General features: G+C 37.3%; 1 protein-coding gene across 8 annotated transcripts in view; it reads left to right on the forward strand.

The window, feature by feature from the left end:
• The window catches only part of mrtfaa (myocardin related transcription factor Aa), a 74,655-nt gene that overhangs the window by 48,386 nt on the left and 5,269 nt on the right, over positions 1-21,000 (forward strand). For 6 of the 8 annotated variants that reach the window (XM_051713990.1, XM_051713993.1, XM_051713989.1 and 3 more), the window contains 12 exons: positions 5,064-5,119; positions 5,224-5,380; positions 6,511-6,672; positions 8,818-8,978; positions 10,337-10,450; positions 12,134-12,384; positions 12,635-12,803; positions 12,953-13,375; positions 14,273-14,815; positions 16,727-16,927; positions 17,330-17,446; positions 17,764-17,910. In XM_051713990.1, coding sequence (XP_051569950.1) covers positions 5,064-5,119; positions 5,224-5,380; positions 6,511-6,672; positions 8,818-8,978; positions 10,337-10,450; positions 12,134-12,384; positions 12,635-12,803; positions 12,953-13,375; positions 14,273-14,815; positions 16,727-16,927; positions 17,330-17,446; positions 17,764-17,910 — 2,501 coding nt within the window. The remainder of the gene's footprint in view (positions 1-5,063; positions 5,120-5,223; positions 5,381-6,510; positions 6,673-8,817; positions 8,979-10,336; positions 10,451-12,133; positions 12,385-12,634; positions 12,804-12,952; positions 13,376-14,272; positions 14,816-16,726; positions 16,928-17,329; positions 17,447-17,763; positions 17,911-21,000) is intronic. The other 2 variants (XM_051713992.1, XM_051713994.1) reach the window with 2 other exon arrangements.

Here is a 21,000-nt window from a genome sequence, read left to right on the forward strand (position 1 = left end):
TTGGGAGGACACTACCTTTTCTAGTATTTTCGACATAAATGGTAGATTTGAAATCAGTCTGTAATTACCCAATTCTGCAGGATCAAGCTGTGACTTCTTAATAATCAGTTTGATAACTGCCATTTTAAAGTTTCTTTGGTCATGTTCTAAGGATAGTGAGGAGTTAATAATATTAAGAAGAGGTTCTGAGATTACAGGGAATACCTCTTTTAAGAGTTTACAGTTGCAATCAAAATTATTCAAGCCCCCCTGACCAGCAATACATTCTGGTGATGTGAATTAAAACACATCAACTAAAACCTAGATAAACAGTAAAAGTACGTTTTTAATACACATATGAGTGAATTTGAGAACAAAGAGTTCAGTTTACCCAAATTTTAAAATAAAAAAATAACTAATTCTCTCCACAAATGTCATGTAAAAAATATTCAACCCCCAAAGTCAATCATTTGTCATCACCTTTATCCTTAATAACAGCAAATAAATGTTTCAGGTTAGTGTTCTCAGGCTTGAGACACCTCTCTATTAGAATTTTTACACATTTCTCATGAGCAAAAGCTTCCAGATCGTTGACATTCTTTGGTTTCTGTGCTGCCACTGCTTCCTTGAAATCCCAACAAAGGTTTGCCATGGGATTTTAATGATGGACTGAAAGGGCAATTTAAGGACATTCCACGACCTATCCCTGAACCAGATTTTGGACAACTTGGATGTATCCTTGGTGTTATTGTCTTGCTGAAAAGTCCAGTGATCACTGATCTTCAGTTTACACACTGAAGGCATCACATTTTTCATGCCAAAATGGCCTGATACCTGAAAGAATCCGTGGTGTCAGTCACATAGTCAGGATAGCCATTTCCTGCAGCTGCAAAACACCTCCATAACAGGACTGACCCACCTCCATGCTTGATTGTGGGGATGGTATCGTTCTTGTCATCACCTTGTCATCTTACTCCAGATGTACTGCTGACCCATGGGTCTAAAACTCATTTTCAGTTTAGTGTCATACGTCTATAAAACCTTCTTCCAGGACTCCACAGGTCTTTCCTAATTACTTCTTGAATATTCAGTCAGCTGGAGTCAACATTTCCCTTGGTGAAGTTTTGCTTTCTTCCACACCCCAAGAAGGTTGCTGTTGTACCATATTTAAAAAATGTATGAATGGTGCTGTCAACTTTGTCTATTGGAAATTGAAGTGCCTTGGAAATGTACTTTTAGCCATGACCTTTCTTGTGTAATGAAATAATCTCCTCTATTTGTCCTCTATATATCCTTTTGAGACAGCTTATTTTTAATTGCATTTTTTGCATAGAAATACATTTTTGCTTACAACGCTAAACTTAAATTTTAAAACTTAAATAAGTGCCATTGCAGATTGATGACTTAATTTTGTTTTAAAACAATTACTTGTGTAGCCTTACATATTTAAGAAACAGCTACATGCAATAGGAGTTGAATAATTATGACATGGCTGTATTTTAAAAAAAATTAATGAGACACTGTTTTCTGAGGTGCTGTGACAGTTGATTGCATAGTTCCAATTTTATTTATGATTATTTCAATTTTATCAGTAAAGAAATTCATGAAGTCATTACTCTTGTGCTGTGACAGAATATCTGGTTCAGTTGATATTTTATTCCTAACCAATTTAGCCACAGTACTGAATAAACACCTAGGATTGTTGTGGTTATTTTCTATGAGTTTGTTAAAATATGCTGACCTGGCAGCTTTTAGTGCCTGTCTGTAGCTACAGACACTATCCTTCCATGCACTGCAAAATACCTCTAATTTTGTATTCTTCCACTTGCTGCTCCATTTTCCGAGCTGCTCTCTTGAGAGCATGAGTGTGATCATTGTACCATGGTGCGTGGCTTTTTTTCTTGAATTTTCTTTAATCGAAGGGGGGTGACACTATCAAAAGTGCTAGAGAAGACTGTATTTATATTTTCTGTTATTAAATCAAGTTCTTCTAGACTTTTTTGCCTACTAAGTATGTGAGACAATACTGGAAGATTAGTAGTGAAGCTATCTTTTAGTGGTCGAAAGAATAGTTCTACCTGAACGATAGCGTGGTGTAGATTGAGTAACATTAGCTGATCGCAGCAAACAAGAGACACGGTAGTGATCTAAGGTGTCATCGCTCTGCGGTAGATTTTCTATAGTATCAGCATCAACTCCTTATGACAGAATTAAATCTAGCGTATGATTATGGCGATGAGTTGGTCTTGTCACATTTTGTCTGACTCCAAGAGAGTTGAGAATATCGATAAATGCTAATCACAATGTGTGATTTTCATTATCCGTGTGAATGTTGAAGTCACCAACAATTAAAGCTACATTAACTACTAGATCTGACTAGAAATTTGCAAATTCACCACGGAAATCCGAATACGACCTGGGTGATCTATATACTGTAGCAAGTGCAAAGGACATTTTTGTATTTATATCTGACGGTGTCACATTAAGCATTATTAGTTCAAAAGACTTATATCTTGTTCTCTGAGTAACACCAAAGACTTCACTGTAAATTGTAGCAACACCTCCTCGTCGACCCTTCAGGCGAGGCTCATGTTTATAACAATAACCTGAGGGAGTAGATTCATTTAAACTCAAATATTCATCCAGTTTAAGTCAGGTTTCAGTCAAACAGAGCGCATCCAAACTATGATCTGTAATAATTTCATTTACAATTAGTGTTTTGGTAGAAAGAGATCTAATGTTTAGTTGCCCTACATTCATGTGATGTTTATCTTCAATTTTTATTATTATTATTATTATTTTTTTTTTTCAAGTTTGACCTTAATCATATTTTTTTTAAATGATTTAGTGAGGGGTTTGTGTTTGGTAGTTCGGGGAAAAGACACAGACTCTATATGATATCTAGGTGATACAGTCTCTGTGTTGTAGTTTATGTGACCTGTGTGATGTCTCAAGGCAGCTAGCAGACGTTCGGATTAACCAGTTTGTCTGCTTCCTGACCTGGACCCAAATTAGTCAAATACGTTCACTGTTAAGACTATGAGCCAAATTAATAGAGAGGAGAGCAGCACCTTCCCTGGAGGGATGGAGTCCGTCTCTCTTTAGCAGGTCAGGTCTACCCCAAAAACTCTTCCAATTGTCTATAAATCCAATGCTATTCTCCGGACACCACTCAAACATCCAGCCATTCAGTGACACTAATCTACTATAATCCTCCACATCTGAAACAGTATCTACCGGCTTCTATTTCTCACTGACCTCCACTAGTGTTTGGATGCATGTCTCTAACTCATTAATCTTCTCTGTCAGCCTGACTAATTCCTTACATTGAACACATGTAAATGCCTCACTGCTGACGGAAGAAGCTATAGTAAACATGTGGCATGCAATGCAGGAAGAAATAACATGAGCGGATGCCATGACTTTCTGCAATTGTTTGTTGTTGTTGTTGTGGTTGTTCTTGAGTGGCGAGGGTTTGAGATCGATGTGGTTCCTGATCAGTAGATGTTTGAGATTGATGCAATAATCTGTGTAAAACACAGTGGAGAAAATTAATACAAGCAGTTGAGACGTGAGATGTAGACAAGCGGGAAAAGAAAAAAGAGAAAACGGGTGCACGTGGTAAAAAACACGCAGTTGAAACCTTAGAAAAGAGGAAAAACACGAAGCACACGGTAAAATGGCAAAGGATAAAATGATGAACGTATAAGAATAAGCAACGCTAAGTAGGCTAGCAAGCTACAAACACTTGTGCAGCATGCCTGCAGCAACCGGAACAGCAAAAGTCTGTGTTGCAGTGAAACACTTACAATGGAAGTAAATTGGGCCAATCTGTAAACGTTAAAACACTCGCTGTTTCAAAAGTATAGCTGCAAGACATAACATAACATGATTTTGGTGTGATATAATCGTTTACTAACCTTTTCTGTGTAAAGTTATATGCAATTTTACAACTTCATTGCCATGACAACATTGTCAGCAAACCCTAAAACGACCACAAAAACACAAATTTAAACAACTTTACAGCACAAATAATACACAAGTTTTAACAGAATTATTAATTTAAGTGCTTTTATAAAATTATAAGATGCACATTTCTGCCTTTAAACCCTACAAAAATTGGCCCCATTCACTTCCATACTTTGCCTCACTGTAATCTCGAACCTCGACAAAATGAAGGACGATTTGAAATTATTAGTTTAACTTGTATTGAACCCAGAATATCCCTTAGTTTTGTCCTTTAGACTTGCATTTAAGGGGGGATCTGTAACTTATCTAGGGACCAGAATTGCATAGAGACTTTGGGGTGAGCTTTTCTGACCTGGACCAAAAAGAAACCCCCTCGCAATGCCATAGCAAACATATAGCAACACCCTGGCAACCACACATAACAACCTAGCATCGTGACTTTTGCACAGGCAATCACCACTCACATTTTCTTCAATAAATGTATAAAAATTCCACCTTTTTTATCATCAGCACACTTTTTTTTCACTCTCTGAAGTCACAGTGTACCAACAACAATGCTAACCGAGAAGAGAGGAGTAGTGTTTCTAGAGTGTACCAAATATGGGGGAAACACACATACACATGCCGAACTCCTCAGACTGTGAACCTGCTGTATTAAACTCTCTCTGATGTGTCTGGCTCGATATTATTTTTAGATCACATGCTTGTGCGTATGTGTGCCTGCAGTGAAAAGGTGCATTGAAAGTGTTGTTCCCGGTAACCGATGCCTTTAACAAGTCTTTCTTTCTTTTTTTGTCTCTAATTTGTTTTTTTCCTTTTTTTGTTTTTTTTGTGTTTTTGCACTCTCTTCCTTGTCCTATTTCCCAAGTATGAGCTGTTGTTCACTTATACCAAAATAACATTTTCAACTGATCAAAAAAGCTAGGAAATATATTTGCATCACAGTGAAGCCTAAACGTTGCCTGGTATCTGCACTACACAAATAACAAGTTAGCTATTTAGGATTTCTCTCATTTACTGAAATTTTTTTCCCATCCTCACAGCTGTTTTTGTAAAAGAGAAATATTTTTATTCTAATAGTAATTTCTCTTTGTATCTCTCTTTTTATCCTCCAGCACTGAAAAGTTCTGCTTCCTTTCACGAGCAGAGACGAAGTTTAGAGCGAGCCAGAGTGAGGCGCTCTCCACTACATTTATTTATTTATGTATTTTTGCTCATTTCTTAATGGAACAAACAAAAAAACTCTTTCTCTCTTTTACTTTCTCTGTATCTTAGACTGAGGACTACCTGAAGAGAAAGATCCGCAGTCGTCCACAGAGATCAGAGCTGGTCAGGATGCACATTCTGGAAGGTGTGTCTTTCACACAGTCGTATACCCCTTATCAAACACTGTCACACACTTCCACCATTACCGGTCCAGAGACTAATAAAGGTATATATGGGTGTTTCTTCAACTTAAGGCACTTTTAGCGCTGTGGACTTTTAGAAAGTGTATTCTTGTTGAAGCATTATTTTCTCTCCAGTTTTTTTATTTGTCCACTAACAATGTCCAATGTCCAGTGTATGTACATGCATTACATGAGATTTATGTCATGTTTGTCATTTGTTTTCCTGAAAGTAATAAGAATTCCCGCCACAGTGTCATTTCGACCACATCTCAAATTCTGTGTTGCTTTAAATTGAATTTAGTGGAAATGACGGTGATAGAAATGACTTTTTTTTACTTTTTCTTTAAATAAAATGTCAGAATACCTTGTCTTTATAAGGCTAATTTCATATCACACATTTAATGTATCCTAAATACACACAATGAAATAATCATTTTAAAATTTTGGTAAAATTTAGTTTTCAGCTTCATTGGAAATGACGGCCAATTAAAATAAATATTCTGCTCACAAGTGATATTTACCCTGGTTTCCTTCAAATATCACTTTTTCATCTCAAGCATGCTTGGTTGACAAGTTCATTAACATTTGAAAAAGCTTTTTTAGGGGAAAAGTTGTTTGGTGTGGTGAAATTGACCGCACAACTGTGGGACAGTCGTAATTTAAAAAAATAAAAGAAATAATTGTAATTTAATAAATATTGAATTGGTTTGTTTATTTCACAATTTGTTTAGATTATCTTAGTTTTAAATATGTAACAAGTTGTGTTTTTGTAATGGATTTTCATAGTTTGAAAATCTGGGTCAAGTTTAAAACACTAAAATCTACAGTATACACAAGGCATTTTGAAAGTACCAAAAATAAATGATGAAGGCCTGGTAAAACGTTTTGAAAGTCAGTTTTAATGTGACCTTCATATGACACAAACGAAAGACTTGAAATCTGTTTGTTTATATAAAAAATCAACTCCTGGGACATGAAATTGCCAGAACTTGAAGAAACACTCATATATCTATCATCCTTATTCATAAAAAGTGGCAGAAATGCCAAAAATTAAGGAAATGCTCAAGTAAAAATAATAACCATTGTGTTCACATGATGCCAGATTATTTACAGTATGTATATGTTCTAGTATGTATTTACAACAGTGCAATTGAATGTATTTTTCCATATACAGAGACGTCAGCGGAACCCTCTCTTCAGGCCAAGCAGCTTCTCCTGAAACGAGCTCGTCTGGCAGACGATCTGAATGATAAAATCTCCCAGCGGCCCGGCCCAATGGAGCTCATTCACAAGAACATCCTCCCAGTACACAGCAGCCTCAAACAAGCCATCATAGGTACTGAATTAAAGCCATAAATGATACTGTACAATGGCCCCAAAGCATATTAAGCCACACATACTGTAAAAGTCACACTTAAGCCACATTTAAAAGTATTACAAATATCAAACCATGTTGGTTGTATTTTCATAAAACATAGCACAAGTACATTTTATGTAGTAAACAAAACTTTTCACTGAGAAATTTGTTGGATTTTAAATGCTAAAACATTATATATACGGTACTGTTCAAAATTAAGATTTTTTTTTTGTTGGCATTTTCTAGTTTTTCAAATTTTCACATTTTCAAATGTTAGCGGAACATGTCCATAGTTAAAGGGATAGTTCACCCAAAAATGAAAATTCTCTCATCATTTACTCACCCTCATTCCATCCCAGATGGGTATAACTTTCTTCTGCAGAACACAAAGATTTTTAGAAAAATATCTCAGCTCTGTTCGTCCATACAATGCAAGTGAATGGTGACCAGAACTTTGAAGCTCTAAAAATCACATAAAGGAAACATAGAAGTAATCCATACGACTCCCGTGGTTTAATCCATGTCATCAGAAGCGATGTTATAGGTGTGGGTGAGAAAGAGAATCAAATATCAATAATTGTTTTGCTCTAAATCTCTACTTTCACTTTTACATCTATAAAGATCTGATCACCATTCACTTGCATTGTATGAACCTACAGAGCTGAGATATTTTTCTAAAAATCTTTGTGTTCTGCTGAAGAAAGAAAGTCATACACATCTGGGATGGCATAAAGGTGAGTAAATGATGAGAGAATTTTCATTTGTGGGTGAACTATTCCTTTAATACGATAACCAGTACCAGTGGAACTTGAGGGGAACTGATTTCATCCACTAAAAATGAACTTGATTTCAGTTGAAAAGTAATTTAAAAAATGCTACTTCTGAGTAAAGGTCTAACATCATTAGTATGCAGCTGCCACTTGGTTTGATAGTTGTTATCTAATGTAATGCAATTCAGACATTTGTATTTTTTAAGTGTGGCTCTCTTTAGGAACGTTCAAACACTATTTGGGGCCACTGTACACACTACCTAGAGTTAAAGTTAAGTTTGCGCTGGCTAAACCTTAAGATAGTGTCACACTTATTGAACTTTTACACTTTCATTCATACTTTACTCTTTTATCTCCACTAATTCCCATCTAAATCCCTCTATCTTTATCTATCCTATCCTCATCTGTCTCTTTTTTTTTTCCACCGTTCTTACTGTCCTGACTGAAGCGAAGCTCCTTTTTTAACATTACCTTTAGCGATCGAGTCATCTAATGCTCCGAGTCATATCTCAGACTCAAATATCCGCATTTATATTCCTGCCGCTCAACACTTTCCTCTCACTTTAAAGCCACACACAGGCACTCAAGAGCCCGTTCCATCGCATCGTTAGCGGTATGTGCACATTCATCTTCATATTTTATCCTGCCGTGTTCCTGCAGCGGTGCAGTGGGCGATAATTAAATGCTGAGTTATGGTAATGAGATTGGTGCGCATCAAACACAGTTAAATTAATTAGATGGGAATTAACATTCATGTTCACATTCGCCGCATTGTGGTGGACTGAGTCGATTAACTGAAGTTTATGCAGTGTCATACAAAACTGCACAGTGAAGAAATGCTGGGATCATGTTTGGAATGCAATTTAAAATGTTTTAATCTGAGCACGTTCTAATTAAATGTAAAGATTTAAAGGCTTTATTATTTCCTCTTGGGTAATATTATGGCAGAGTTAGTGAAAACCGAAGCAATAAACTAAAGATAAGAGGTTTCTTTCATCATGATGTGAAAATGCTTTACTTTTTATGTTGTTTGCTAAGGAAAGCATCTATTATTATTATATTATTATTGCTTATAATTGGCATTAGAGATTTTGCCACGTAACTCGCCCCACGTTTATGCTATGGATGTAAATATTACCTCGAATCATGTGGCTTAAGGAGAGGTATGCTTTTACTTTTCTAGGAAATCAGACTCATGATATTGAAATGGGTGAAAAAATCCCATAAATTTACTTTGAAGGAGGGGCCCAAGCCATACCTTGATTTCAAAATGATTGATTAAAACTTACTATCCTTTTTTTAACTATCCGATTTTTTTATTTCACTCTTCCTCTGTTCACTTTCTATGTATCAGAGACAGAGTTTCCAAAGGTAGTGGGGGAGAACTCTTCATTCGACGAGGAAAGCAGTGACGGATTCTCTCCGGATCAGATGTTCTGTCAGCACTCTCCTCCCGACCCCACCCACTTACCTTCACCTCCTGAGACACTGGCCAATGAAACCACACCCAAACAGGTGCACAAACTCTTATCCTCTGTACTATGCTTCTGGCGAACCTTGTGTATTTTAACATTTATTTTATGGCCTTGTTTACATCCATTGTAAGTGCCTCACTGTAACCAAGATTTGTGCTTTTATTTTTTTATTTTTAACTAAGTGACAAGTCATATTTATTTTCTGTAGAAGTTTTTATTGAACCCGTTTACACCTGGTATTAAGAGTATTAAGGTAACGTGGTCAGACGAGACACTTCACTGTTTACACCTGGTCGCTAAAGTCTCTCCTGTGACCACGAGCATTCGGATTTCGAGGGGAGGGTCTCCGTTTCAAGACGACATACATCAATCACTATGTCAGTGTGTTACTGCATGACATTAAAGCGCAACAAAGTCAGAAAAGACAAAGAAAGCGCAAAAAATAAAATAAATCGGCGCGCTCTTACTAAGCACAAACGCAACATTTACAGCAAAATTACGCATTGTTTTAGTGGAGGACCTGTATCAGTTGAGCTCCAGATGTGAGTGCTTGTCATCTGTGTCTCTGCATGTTGATTTCAGACACACTGAAGAAGATCCGTGAAGTTCTTGTGCTTGTGTATGTTTCAGCTTTTTCAAATTTTCCGATCGGATGGTTATTTCCTTTTAAAGTAGCACATAACCGGTAAAGTTTAATTTCTTGTGATAGTGCAGTGGTTGATTGACAGATTGACACATTTAGGACAGATTAGCGTTTACACATCAAATGCAATGTCACCGTATGTGGTTTTTGTGATCCAATCACAAACCGTTTTGCACCCAGTTTACACCTGTATTTAACGCTGACCACTTGTGAACGGATCAACCGAAACGCATCTTAAAACCAGGTGTAAACGGGGTCATTATGCTACAAAGGCTGTCGATTGTCCCAGTACTGGTGCACTGTGTTGATATACACTCAAAACTATGTACTTTGCTATCACCAGTTAAGTATATACTTATATTGCATAGTGTAAGTATGCAATATGGGATAAGGCCAGACACATTTTCTCAAATACATACAGGTTGCACTTTCAGTAAATCTAACCTTAAGGTTAATAAAGTAATTATCCTTCATCAGAGTACTAGACACACACTTTAATGTCTCTGCATAGTTCATCATGCTCACTCAGCTCTCTATAATTGTGAATTATCTAGAGTACACTCCTTCTCCATTCCGCTCATTAAACTTCCAAACACAGACACCACCACACACGTATGCAAACACACAAGCAATGTGTAATCACATTTTATCATCTGCACACATTTGTGTATTGGTTCTTTTGTCACATTTATGTCATATTAATGTAGTCGCACAGAGTTCCTCAAGTTTATGTGCTTCTCTAATTTCTCTTTTAGGTCCCGCCCCCTCCTCCTCCTCCCCCTCCACTGCCAAACACAGCTGGACCCGCCCCTCAGCAGAATGTAGCCAATGGAACAACAGGCCAAAAGCAAGCCCCTGCACTGCAGAAGGTGATTGATTTTGTATATACAAACTATAACAACTGCAATCACATTTGAGGTTTTCTGATAGGTCATAACCAGTAACCAACACATTAAAGCCACAAATGCTGCAAATCTCCACAATCAGACATTTTTTTCAGTGACTTTCCCTTATTGTTTTTCATGACACACTGACTAGCTCCACCCTCACTGAAATCTCAGTGGTGTAAAAAATCCCAATCCACAAAGCTGTGTATTAAACATCAAACATTATCTTTTTACCTGCAGGGTTCCACAGTCTCAGAAAACTTGGAAATTATAGGGAAATTAAACAGTATGATTTCCATTGCTAAAACTTGAAGAGCCATGAGATCTTAAAAGAATTTGGTAACACTTTATAATAAAGTGCCATTTCTTAACATTAGTAAATACATTAGGTAGCAGTAACAAACAATGAACAATATATTTATTACAACATTTATTAAGCTTCGTTACTGTTAGCTTATAAAATTACAATTGTTTATTGTTAATGTTAGTTCATATTGCATTAACTAATCTTAACAAATACAACTTTAGATTTAAAAAAATGAGTAATTAATGTCATAATTAACATTAACAAACATTAATAAGTGTTGTTCATTGTTAGTTCATATTAACTAATGTTGTTAACAAATGACACTTTAATGTAAAGCATTACCAAGAATCACACACATACACACACATACACATAGAGTATATATACATATATACAGTATACAGTGTGTGTGTGTGTGTATATATGATATATATATATATATATATATATATATATATATATATATATATATATATATATATATATATATTAGAGGTTGACTAATCTATCGGTTTTACCGATTAATCTGTGCCGATATTTGCTTTTTGGAACTATCATTTATCAGCAAAAATCAACACTGGTAGTTGCCGATAGTGGGGTTTTTTTTTTGTGTTTTTTTGCATTCTTCTGTGGCCGGCTTGGTTTTGCAGTGTAACAGCGGCCTCCAGAAATAAAATAAAAAACAATCACTGACACCTCGTGGGTATTTTACTGTATCTAAATCTTTTATCATTGACAATATTCATCTTTATTTTTACTTCAGTGCATATTTTGATATTTTGAGTCCCTAGAGAAAAGGAGAAAAGTCTGTTTTATATATTACTGGACAATTATGACAAGTGTTCACTGATGATCTACTGTTGAAGAATTACTGATCATATGGTATTTATTAGCCTATATGGCAATATTTACTTCATAGTGTTTATATTGTAATATATTGTAGAACATTATAAGAGTCCATGTTTTGTTTCCCTTATGTGTTTGTGTGAGCTGGAAGCACAGATGTGATCACTAGTGTATTTCCGGCTTGTTAATAGCTAAAAGTCCTGGCTGCGTTATGCACAGAATCTAAAAAAAATTCTGATCATTACTGGGATTTTGTTTGATCAATAAAATGATAATAATATGGGACTTTATTAATTGTGTACTCTTGTAGCCTCTATTTCTGTGCCTGTCACAATAAGGAACCCTGTAGCTGTATTTCAGTTGCTGAGTATTTCAATTTCAGTGAGGGAGAAGAACTACTCGACACTGGAAATTGTTGCGTTGCATCTGATTGCAATGACTGACTTAGAATGTTGGTTTGCTTCTATAACTAACATGTTGTCGTCAGAACATTCATCATCTATCTCTTTCAGGGTGGTAAAGGGTCAAGTGAGCGCCCTGGTCAGCGTTCTAAGAAGGTGCGAGATAATAAACCGAAGGTAAAAAAGCTGAAATATCACCAGTATGTTCCTCCGGATCAGAAAGCCGAGCGTGAGCCTCCACCTCTGCTCGACTCCTCCTACGCCAAACTTCTCTATCAACAGCAAATCTTCCTCCAACTACAGATCATCAACCAACAACAGCAAAACTACAACTACCACACCATCCTACCTGCCCCACCCAAGTAAGACACACCTCTGTACATGTGCTTACGCAAAGAATAGGACTATTCTGTCACGTCATACACATTGCTTAATAAATCTCTTTTTTCCAACTTATCTTATGAACATTTTTAAGATCTCCGACAGAGATTGAAATCTCCCGGAATTTATTTTCCTGTACTTTTAATATATTTTATACTGGTTAACTAGATGTCTTTTAGAACTGTTTGTCTTCAACAATGCAATTTATTTGTGTTATGTTAATATATGTAGGCCTCCTGCTGATCAACACCCTGCTTCAGCCAATGGCCCTTCACCATCCAGTAATGCCCCGTCCCTTCAATCAACATCTACTAATTCAACTGGCCAGAATCCCCCGACCACCACAAATGAGTGCGGGATTAAAATAGGGCCTCTGCCTCCCAATCTGGAAGAGCTAAAGGTACTAACACCTCCTGCTATCAGTAAACATCTTGTGTGTTTATTAGAATACTCGTTCTGCATTCAGTATTCATCACTAAATGGCTATTCAGTAATTGGGCAAATCTTTGAACTGATGTAACATCCTGCTATTCTCTTCATTCCCTGTAGGTGGCAGCACTGAAGCAGGAGTTAAAACTGCGAGGATTAACCGTATCAGGCACCAAAAATGACCTTATCGAACGGCTGAAGAATTTTCAGGAGCAATACGGTGGAAATGCCGTCACTAATGTGCCAACATCATGTAAAACCAACATAACCCAACCAACACCACAGCAGTCAGGTGTACCCTCTGCCCCTGCAGTGGGAGGGGTCTCTTCCCCCTACCAATCAACAGACAGCAGCATGGTGGTTCCTACCTTCTCATTTGTCGGCACTGTAGAAAGGGGCAGGGCTCAGACTACAGCGCTCCATATAATGCAGTTTGGCAGCACAAGCTCCTCCCCTCCCGTTTCCCCCGCCCACTCTGATCGCTCATTGGCTGGAATTAGCCCAGATGAAATGAGTTGTAACGGGGATGCTTTTGGGGAAATGGTAAATAATCATATTGTCATCAGACAGATTGAAAAGGATAGCTACTGAATTATTGATCCAATAATGCATTTAAAAGTGTAAAAAGTGATATATAGAGATGTCCTTATCAGCGAATGTAAATGGTAAAAAAAAAGCACAAATCTGGGTTACAGTAAGGCACTTTAATGGAAGTGAATGGGGCCAATTTTTTGAGGGTTTAAAGGCAGATATGTGAAGCTTATAATTTTATATACTTTCATACATTCTTTTGTTAAAAATTGTGTATTACTTAAGCTGTAAAGGTGTTTAAATCATCATTTTTACAGTCGTTTTTGGGTTTACGGCGTTAGGTCGTCATGGCAACAAATTTGAAAAATTTAATATAACTTAACACAAAAAAGGTTTATAAGTGAATTTATCACATTAAAATCATGTTAACATGCATGTTGTTTACATCTTGTGTTTATACTTTTGAAACGGTGAGTATTTTAACACTTACAGATTGGCTCCATTGACTTCCATTGTAAGTGCCTCACTGTAACCCAGATTTGGCTTTTTTTAAAGTCAAGAAGTAAGAAAAGTCAAAATTTATTTTTGTGGTAATCAGTATTATGCCACAAATGCCGTCGATCAAGCTTAACTTGTAGTGAACCCATAATATTCCTTCAGATATTTGACCAGTGTTGGGCAAGCTACTCAAAAATGTAGCAAGCTAAGCTACAAAATACTCAACAGAAAAATGAGTTAAGCTAAGCTAAAAGCTGCACGGTGTAGCTTTTCCCAACGCTACGCCGCTACCCGGTCAAAACATACTTCGCTACTGAAAAGCTACTTGATTTAAAAACTAGCGAAGCTACACCTTCACTGGATTTGAACCCCTAACCCTAATTGTTAAACTGTGGTTGCTGTCCTCTCCAGGTGACCTCTCCTCTGACCCAGCTTTCCTTACGGCCTTCACCTCCTCTCCCCACCACGGTCAGCATTAAAGAAGAGCCCGACAGTCAGATGCCTCAGTCCTCCTGCTGCCTGGTGACTGTAACGGCCCCTATAGACAAGGACCAGATGCTGAAGGAGAAGGACCGGCGCATACAGGAGCTCACACACATGCTGTTGCAGAAGCAGCAGCTGGTCGAATCACTGCGCTCGCAGCTGGAGGGCAAACAGGTGGGTGCGCCAATCCAGGTGAAAGAGGAACCTCCTGGTGTCACCGTGGAGATGGTCAGGGTGACCGTGAAAGAAGAGGTCATAGAGTTGGAGGAGAGTGAGATGGGAACTGAGCTGCAGGTGTTCCCTCATGAAGCACAGGTGCAGGTGGCAAATGAGACGGAGCAAAACCAGCAGCAGCAGCTCGTAATGCAACAGATTCAACGTAACCTGCAGCAACAATCACATCAGAGGAAGAGGAAAACAAACAAACAACAACGCAACCAAATGCAAGGCAAACTGCAACAACAAAAAGAAGTGAGCACTGTACAGCACAGCTTTGAATCCTATGATGTTGTTACGACATGGTCAGTTTTCTAATCGGAGTTCAAGTCAGAGCATAGTTCACCCAGAAATGAAAATTTTGTCATCATTACTCATCCTGAAGTCATTCCAAACTTGTATGACTTACCTTTTTACGTGGAGTTGTTAGGTAGAATGACTTCACTTTTATTGGGCCTCATTCATGAAAAGTTCATAAATATACGAAAAAATTAAATACGGAGTAATTAAGCGTAAAATGGAGCTTCCTGAAAACTTTGCGGCAGATTCACGAATGCATCGTATTCCCCAGATTTGTTAGTGAAAGGTATGTTAGTGAATTCCAAACATTCGTAAATGCGCATGCACGTTCATTCAAAATGTTCACAATCCACGACCATGAAAACGCCATATAAGGAAGGCTTCAGACTTGCTAGGAAATGACAGTCAGGGGCGCCATAAGGGGGGAAGGTTAGGACGATTCTAAGGGCCCAGGACAAACATGGGGCCCTGCAGAACTCCCAGTCTTTTCCTGCATGATTTTCTAAAATGCGCTTCCCACTGAGCACGTCTAAACACTTTCTGCGAGAGATGCAGCTGTTGTCACGGAGACTGTCCGCAACCGCGAAAGGTGTCCTTGTAGCGCAACAACTGGAAGGGGAACTCTGCGGAACAGCGAGCCCATGGGCCAACAGGTACTTACAGCGCCCCTGATGACATTAGGAAACTTTTAACATCTATGCGAACAGTAATCTTTATTTTTTTTTTATGGAATGCATTCACATCGTAAAATATTAATTTAGCAAACGCTTGCATGTTTGTTCTAAAAAGTAAGAGAGGAACTTACAGTCATCGCATGCTTTTGCAGAGGTTCTTTTGTCAATTAAACAGTCCAAGTGGTCAATAAGAATTGTTTGAAATGAAGCTTTAGTATAAAAAATGAGGATGTCCATCACCATTAACCTTCCCTGGTTCAGTTGAGCACATCATTGGTGAAATTTCTCGGTTAAATCATGATGTAACAGTGATATTTCCCTTGCAACAGGAAAAATCTTCAAATAAATTGATAGAATGCCTGAAGAAGGTCTTTGACCGAAACACTGTAAGATATTACAGATTTGCTAACTATACGACAGTGTGCGGACCCTAAATGAGTTTAACAGCATTACCATTGACCGTACGTTATCAACTGAATGCAATTTAATGATGCCCATACTAAATTATGAAATCTAAATGATAGAGCTCATATAAAAATATGGCCAGTCACATTTGAGGGCATTCATTTTTTTCAAAAATCAAACACAAACTGTATCTTTCCATGAACCTTTCACCCCATCAAGAACTTCTGCTGGAAAAGTAGAGTTGAGAAAAAACTATACTTTGAAGAAATAAATGCAAGCAGCAAAGAAACGTTTCTACATAAAAGCTTTTTTTATTTTTTATGTTATTTTTTAAGGTTAGTTTCTCTAATTTAATTATTAGTTAATTTTTTCGTTACTTATTTCATTTTACTTATCAAAATGTAGTCATGGCAGTTTGTCTGAGAGAACACAACATATTCGGATGTCTTACGCACGATCTACAGTTGGTCGGGAGTAGGTGTAAGTTCTGTTCGTATTGACTAACATTTTGAAAATATGAAAACTTTAAATGAATCCGAAAATTTACATCAGACCGGCTTCATGAACGATTTACACAAAAATTTGTTCTGCTCGTGTTTCATAATTGAGGCCCATTGTGTGGAAGAAGATGCACTAAAAGTTGTAACTGTATTTGTGAAAATAACTGTGAAAGTAAAACTTTTATTTTATTGTAACTTATAATGGAAAGTCATGGAGCATCTCACTGTGTTGTGTATTTGTCCATGTTTTTTTGCTAACCTTTCTTCTTATCCTTTTTTTTTTTCAGCAGTTGCCTAAAGCACATACCAACCAGCAGTCAAGTCCTGTTTCTTCATTCCCAGTGGACATACTTAAATCTAACTCTGCCCCCACAACAGTGACAGACAGCAATGGCAACCAATTCCTGCTAACACTGTCCAATCAAAACACAGAGACACCAGCCAGAGGTCGCCCTCAGGGCAAAATATCCAATAACATCCCAGTGCAGGTAATATGTTTTTGTTTTTGTTTTGTTTTTCTTTATGCTGGAATGCTTCACCCAAATATGAAAATTCTGTCATTCATTAACTCTCATGTTTTCCCAAATCTGTATGACTTTCTTTCATCCATTGAACACAAAATGCTAGAATTAGGCAGTATGTTATTCTCAGTCACCATTCACTTTCATTGCATCTTTTTTTTTATTCAATGAAAGTGAATAGTGACTGAGGCTAACATTCTGCCTAACATTTCCTTTTGTGTCCCACAGAAGAAAGTCATACAGGTTTGGAACAACATAAGGGTAAATGATGACAGGGTTTTAATTCCTTTAAGAGCGTCAAGCTCTATAAACCTCTGAAATTGTTGTGTAATCACTGACATTTCCATTTTTGTTTTTTTGTTTTTTCAGAGACTACAGTCCACACCCAACAAGTTACCCAGCCAATCAGAATTTGAATTGCTTAACAACAATAGCCTATCTGAAGAGCCCATGCAAACCGTCATTTTGAAACAGCCAATCAAAAAGGTCTGTACAAGGTCACTGTTGTGCAGTTTATGTATATGAGAATAGTTTTGTGAACAGCTTTTCTTAAGCATGTCAACGTAATTGAGAGTGGGTTATGTAAGCAAGTGGTGAAAATGGCCGCCAATATAAATGAATGATTTGTATAAAGCAGAATCATTTATTCTTGATAAGTCATTGAACATGGTTATGGGGCTTTTAAACTGGCTGATTAAAATGCTAATGACTGATCACTGTCACTAGCATTTAAATGGAGACTGCAGGCATGGGATATTAGCCCATTAACATGGCTAATTGAGATGCATCTTTGACTTTGACAGGTGTTAAAGCCAGAACTAAAAGTGTCAACCAGTTACAAAACAGCAAACTGTACGTCCATCATGGCACCACTCAATGTACAACCATTCTTCTCTTCAGTGGATACCATAAACAACAGTGAACCGGTCCCCTCATCTCCCAATAATAATGTAAGTGTTTTGTTTGTGTTTAACTCTGTTCTAAAACCTATTTAGAAAGCTTTTAAGGGGCACCCCTAGCGAAAAATATTTGAAAAGGTGGGCAACAACACCATACCTCGTTTTTTCCAAATTCTAAAGCAGCAAGGCATGTTGTTTTGCGAAAATCTTCGCTACTTAGAGGGATAGTTCACTTAAAAATTTAAATTCTCTCATCATTGACACCCTAATGTCATCCCAGATGTGTATGACTTTATTTATTCTGCTGAACATAGATGAAGATTTTTAGAAGAATATCTCAGCTCTGTTTGTCCTTACAATGCAAGTGAATAGTGGCCAGAACTTTGAAGCTCCAAAAAGCACAGTAAAAGTAGTCAGTACCACTCGTCCACTACAAATCATTGGTCAGCCCCATGTATACAGCGCCCAAGTCAAATATGGTGATGCATCAGTAACATCAAACCTAATTGGTTCTTACATGGAGTTGTTAAATGAATTGATTTGAGAGTGAATAACGACTTAAATTTCTGTCCGTTCATCACACAAAGTGATAGTATGGCTTTAGAAGACTTGGAAAATAGAGTCGTATCGACTATTTTTACTGTGGTTTTGTAGTTTTGTTTTTTTTTTCCTTTATGAAGCTTGACTGCTTGGAGGCAAAAGACATGTGAAGATTATTTGTTTTCCACGGAAGAAAGTTTGTAACGACATGAGGGTGAGTTATTGATAACAGAATTAGAATTTTTAGCTGAGGTATCCCATTAAGGCAACATTCTGAAATGGAACCTCATGCAGCTAATTTTTGTTCAAGTATCGTCATATTGTGCTCCTTGAAACAACCACACCGTCTTTTTCCAGAGCAGCCTGTATTTCTCCTGAGGTTACCTGTGGGTTATTCTTTGTATCCTGAACAATTCTCCTGGCAGTTGTGGCTGAAATCTTTATTGGTCTACCTGACCTTGGCTTGGTATCAAGAGATCCCCGAATTTTCCACTTCTTAATAAGTGATTGAACATTACTTATTGGCATTTTCAAGGCTTTGGATATCTTTTTATATCCTTTTCCATCTTTATAAAGTTCCATTACCTTGTTGTGCAGGTCTTTTGACAGTTCTTTTCTGCTCCTCATGGCTCAGTATATAGCCTGCTCAGTGCATCCACGTGAGAGCTAACAAACTCATTGTCTATTTATACACAGACACTAATTGCAATTTAAAAAGCCACAGGTGTGGGAAATTAACCTTTAATTGCTATTTAAACCTGTGTGTGTCACCTTGTGTGTCTGTAACAAGACCAAACATTCAAGGGTATGTAAACTTTTAATCAGGGCCATTTGGGTGATTTCTGTTACCATTATGATTTAAAAAGGAGCCAAACAACTATGTGATAATAAATGGCTTCATATGATCACTATCCTTAAATAAAAGACATTTTTTTTGTCATATTTCATCAGTCATATTTCATCAGTTCATATTTCATCAGATCAGTCATATTTTCAAAATCAATGCCAAAATTTCACAACTTCTGCCAGGGTGTGCAAACTTTTGAGCACAACTGTATATGGTTCGCTCTCGGTGGGGCGCATGGTGAGTTGTGTGTGGAGGCCGCAGAGAATAGCATGAGCCTCTCGCGCGCTAGGTCTCCGCGGTAACACGCTCAACAAGCCACGTGATTAGATGTGCGGATTGACGGTCTCAGACATGGAATCAACTGAGATTCGTCCTCTGCCACCCGGAGTGAGGCGAGTCACTACGCCACCACGAGAACTTAGAGCGCTTTGGGAACTGGGCATTCCAAATTGGGGAGAAAAGGGGAAAAGATCCACAAAAAAAAAAAAGTCTATGATTGTCACCACTTGGGGCTGGTTTAGGATCAGTTTTCTCATTTAATTTGTTTTACTGAAATTTTTTACGGACTCGCACTGCAAATTTTTTTATAAAAAAAATCATCAAAAATGTTTTACTTGTGAGCTGACAAAAAGACATAATGACATAAGATAGTATATATTGTTTACAAATAAATATAAAAAAACATTTGTGATGTTTATTCTTAAAACTACATAAAAAATAAATAAATAAAAAAAACATTCTAGTCCAGTAAGTCATCATTTTTATTTGTATAGCGCTTTTTACAACACACATCGTTTTAAAGCAGCTTTACAGGAAATCATGCATTAACAAAAACATTTAACTGTAATATCTATAATGTCTTACAGTGATCATTGTGTAGTTTGATTAAATATGATTGTAAATTGTGTATAAAAACTTAAATAATTAAATAATAATTGTATTTAGAACCCCTGTGAGCAAACTGAAGGCGACTGTGGCAAGGAACACAAAACTCCATAAAATGTTGGTTAATGGAGAAAAATAATCTTGAGAGAAACCAGGCTCACTGTGGGGCCAGTTCCCCTCTGGCTAAACAACATGAATGTAATGCCAGTATTAGTTATTTGTGTGCAGTGCAAGTCATGGTTTTAAATGTGTAAATTAAGTAAGCGTTAAGGTCTAGTGTTTTAAAAATAAAAATAAAAGATTTTTTATGAAGTGTAAGATTAATGACTAATGTCTTTGAAGTCCATGCTGGATTAACTGCAGAAGTTCACATAGATGCATTGTCCTTTGTTAGTTGGATGATGAAGGCTTATGTTGGCAGTTAAATGATTGTCTACATATTCCATTTCAAGAGTGTATTCCATCCATAGACAAAGGTGATGCAGGCAGAGATAAATGATGAGGTGCATCGCAGTTCAACCTGCAGGCCATTTCGTTGAGGTTCGGTGGGGTCCATCCTAAATCCAGGGTTCAGGCAGTGGCATATGAAGTATCTGATATCTTCAGTTCATCCTCTGAAGTAAAAAAACTGAAGTGATGTCTGGCTAGCACCGGCTGTAGTTTGTCGTCATCTCTCAGCGACACGTAGCAGTGGAGTCCGACACCAAGCAGGAACAGAGCTGGATCTGGCAGGCTCTGGTAACCTCGGGATATGAATCATAGTCGAGATACGACATGGAAACAAATAGAATAATATTAGCAAAGATGCCATTCAATTTTATGCAGAGTTATAGATCATGATGGACGTTTCTGGTTCCGGCAGACCTAAC

This window comes from Myxocyprinus asiaticus, chromosome 13 (assembly GCF_019703515.2).
Source record: "Myxocyprinus asiaticus isolate MX2 ecotype Aquarium Trade chromosome 13, UBuf_Myxa_2, whole genome shotgun sequence".
NCBI classification, from domain to species: Eukaryota; Metazoa; Chordata; class Actinopteri; order Cypriniformes; family Catostomidae; genus Myxocyprinus; species Myxocyprinus asiaticus.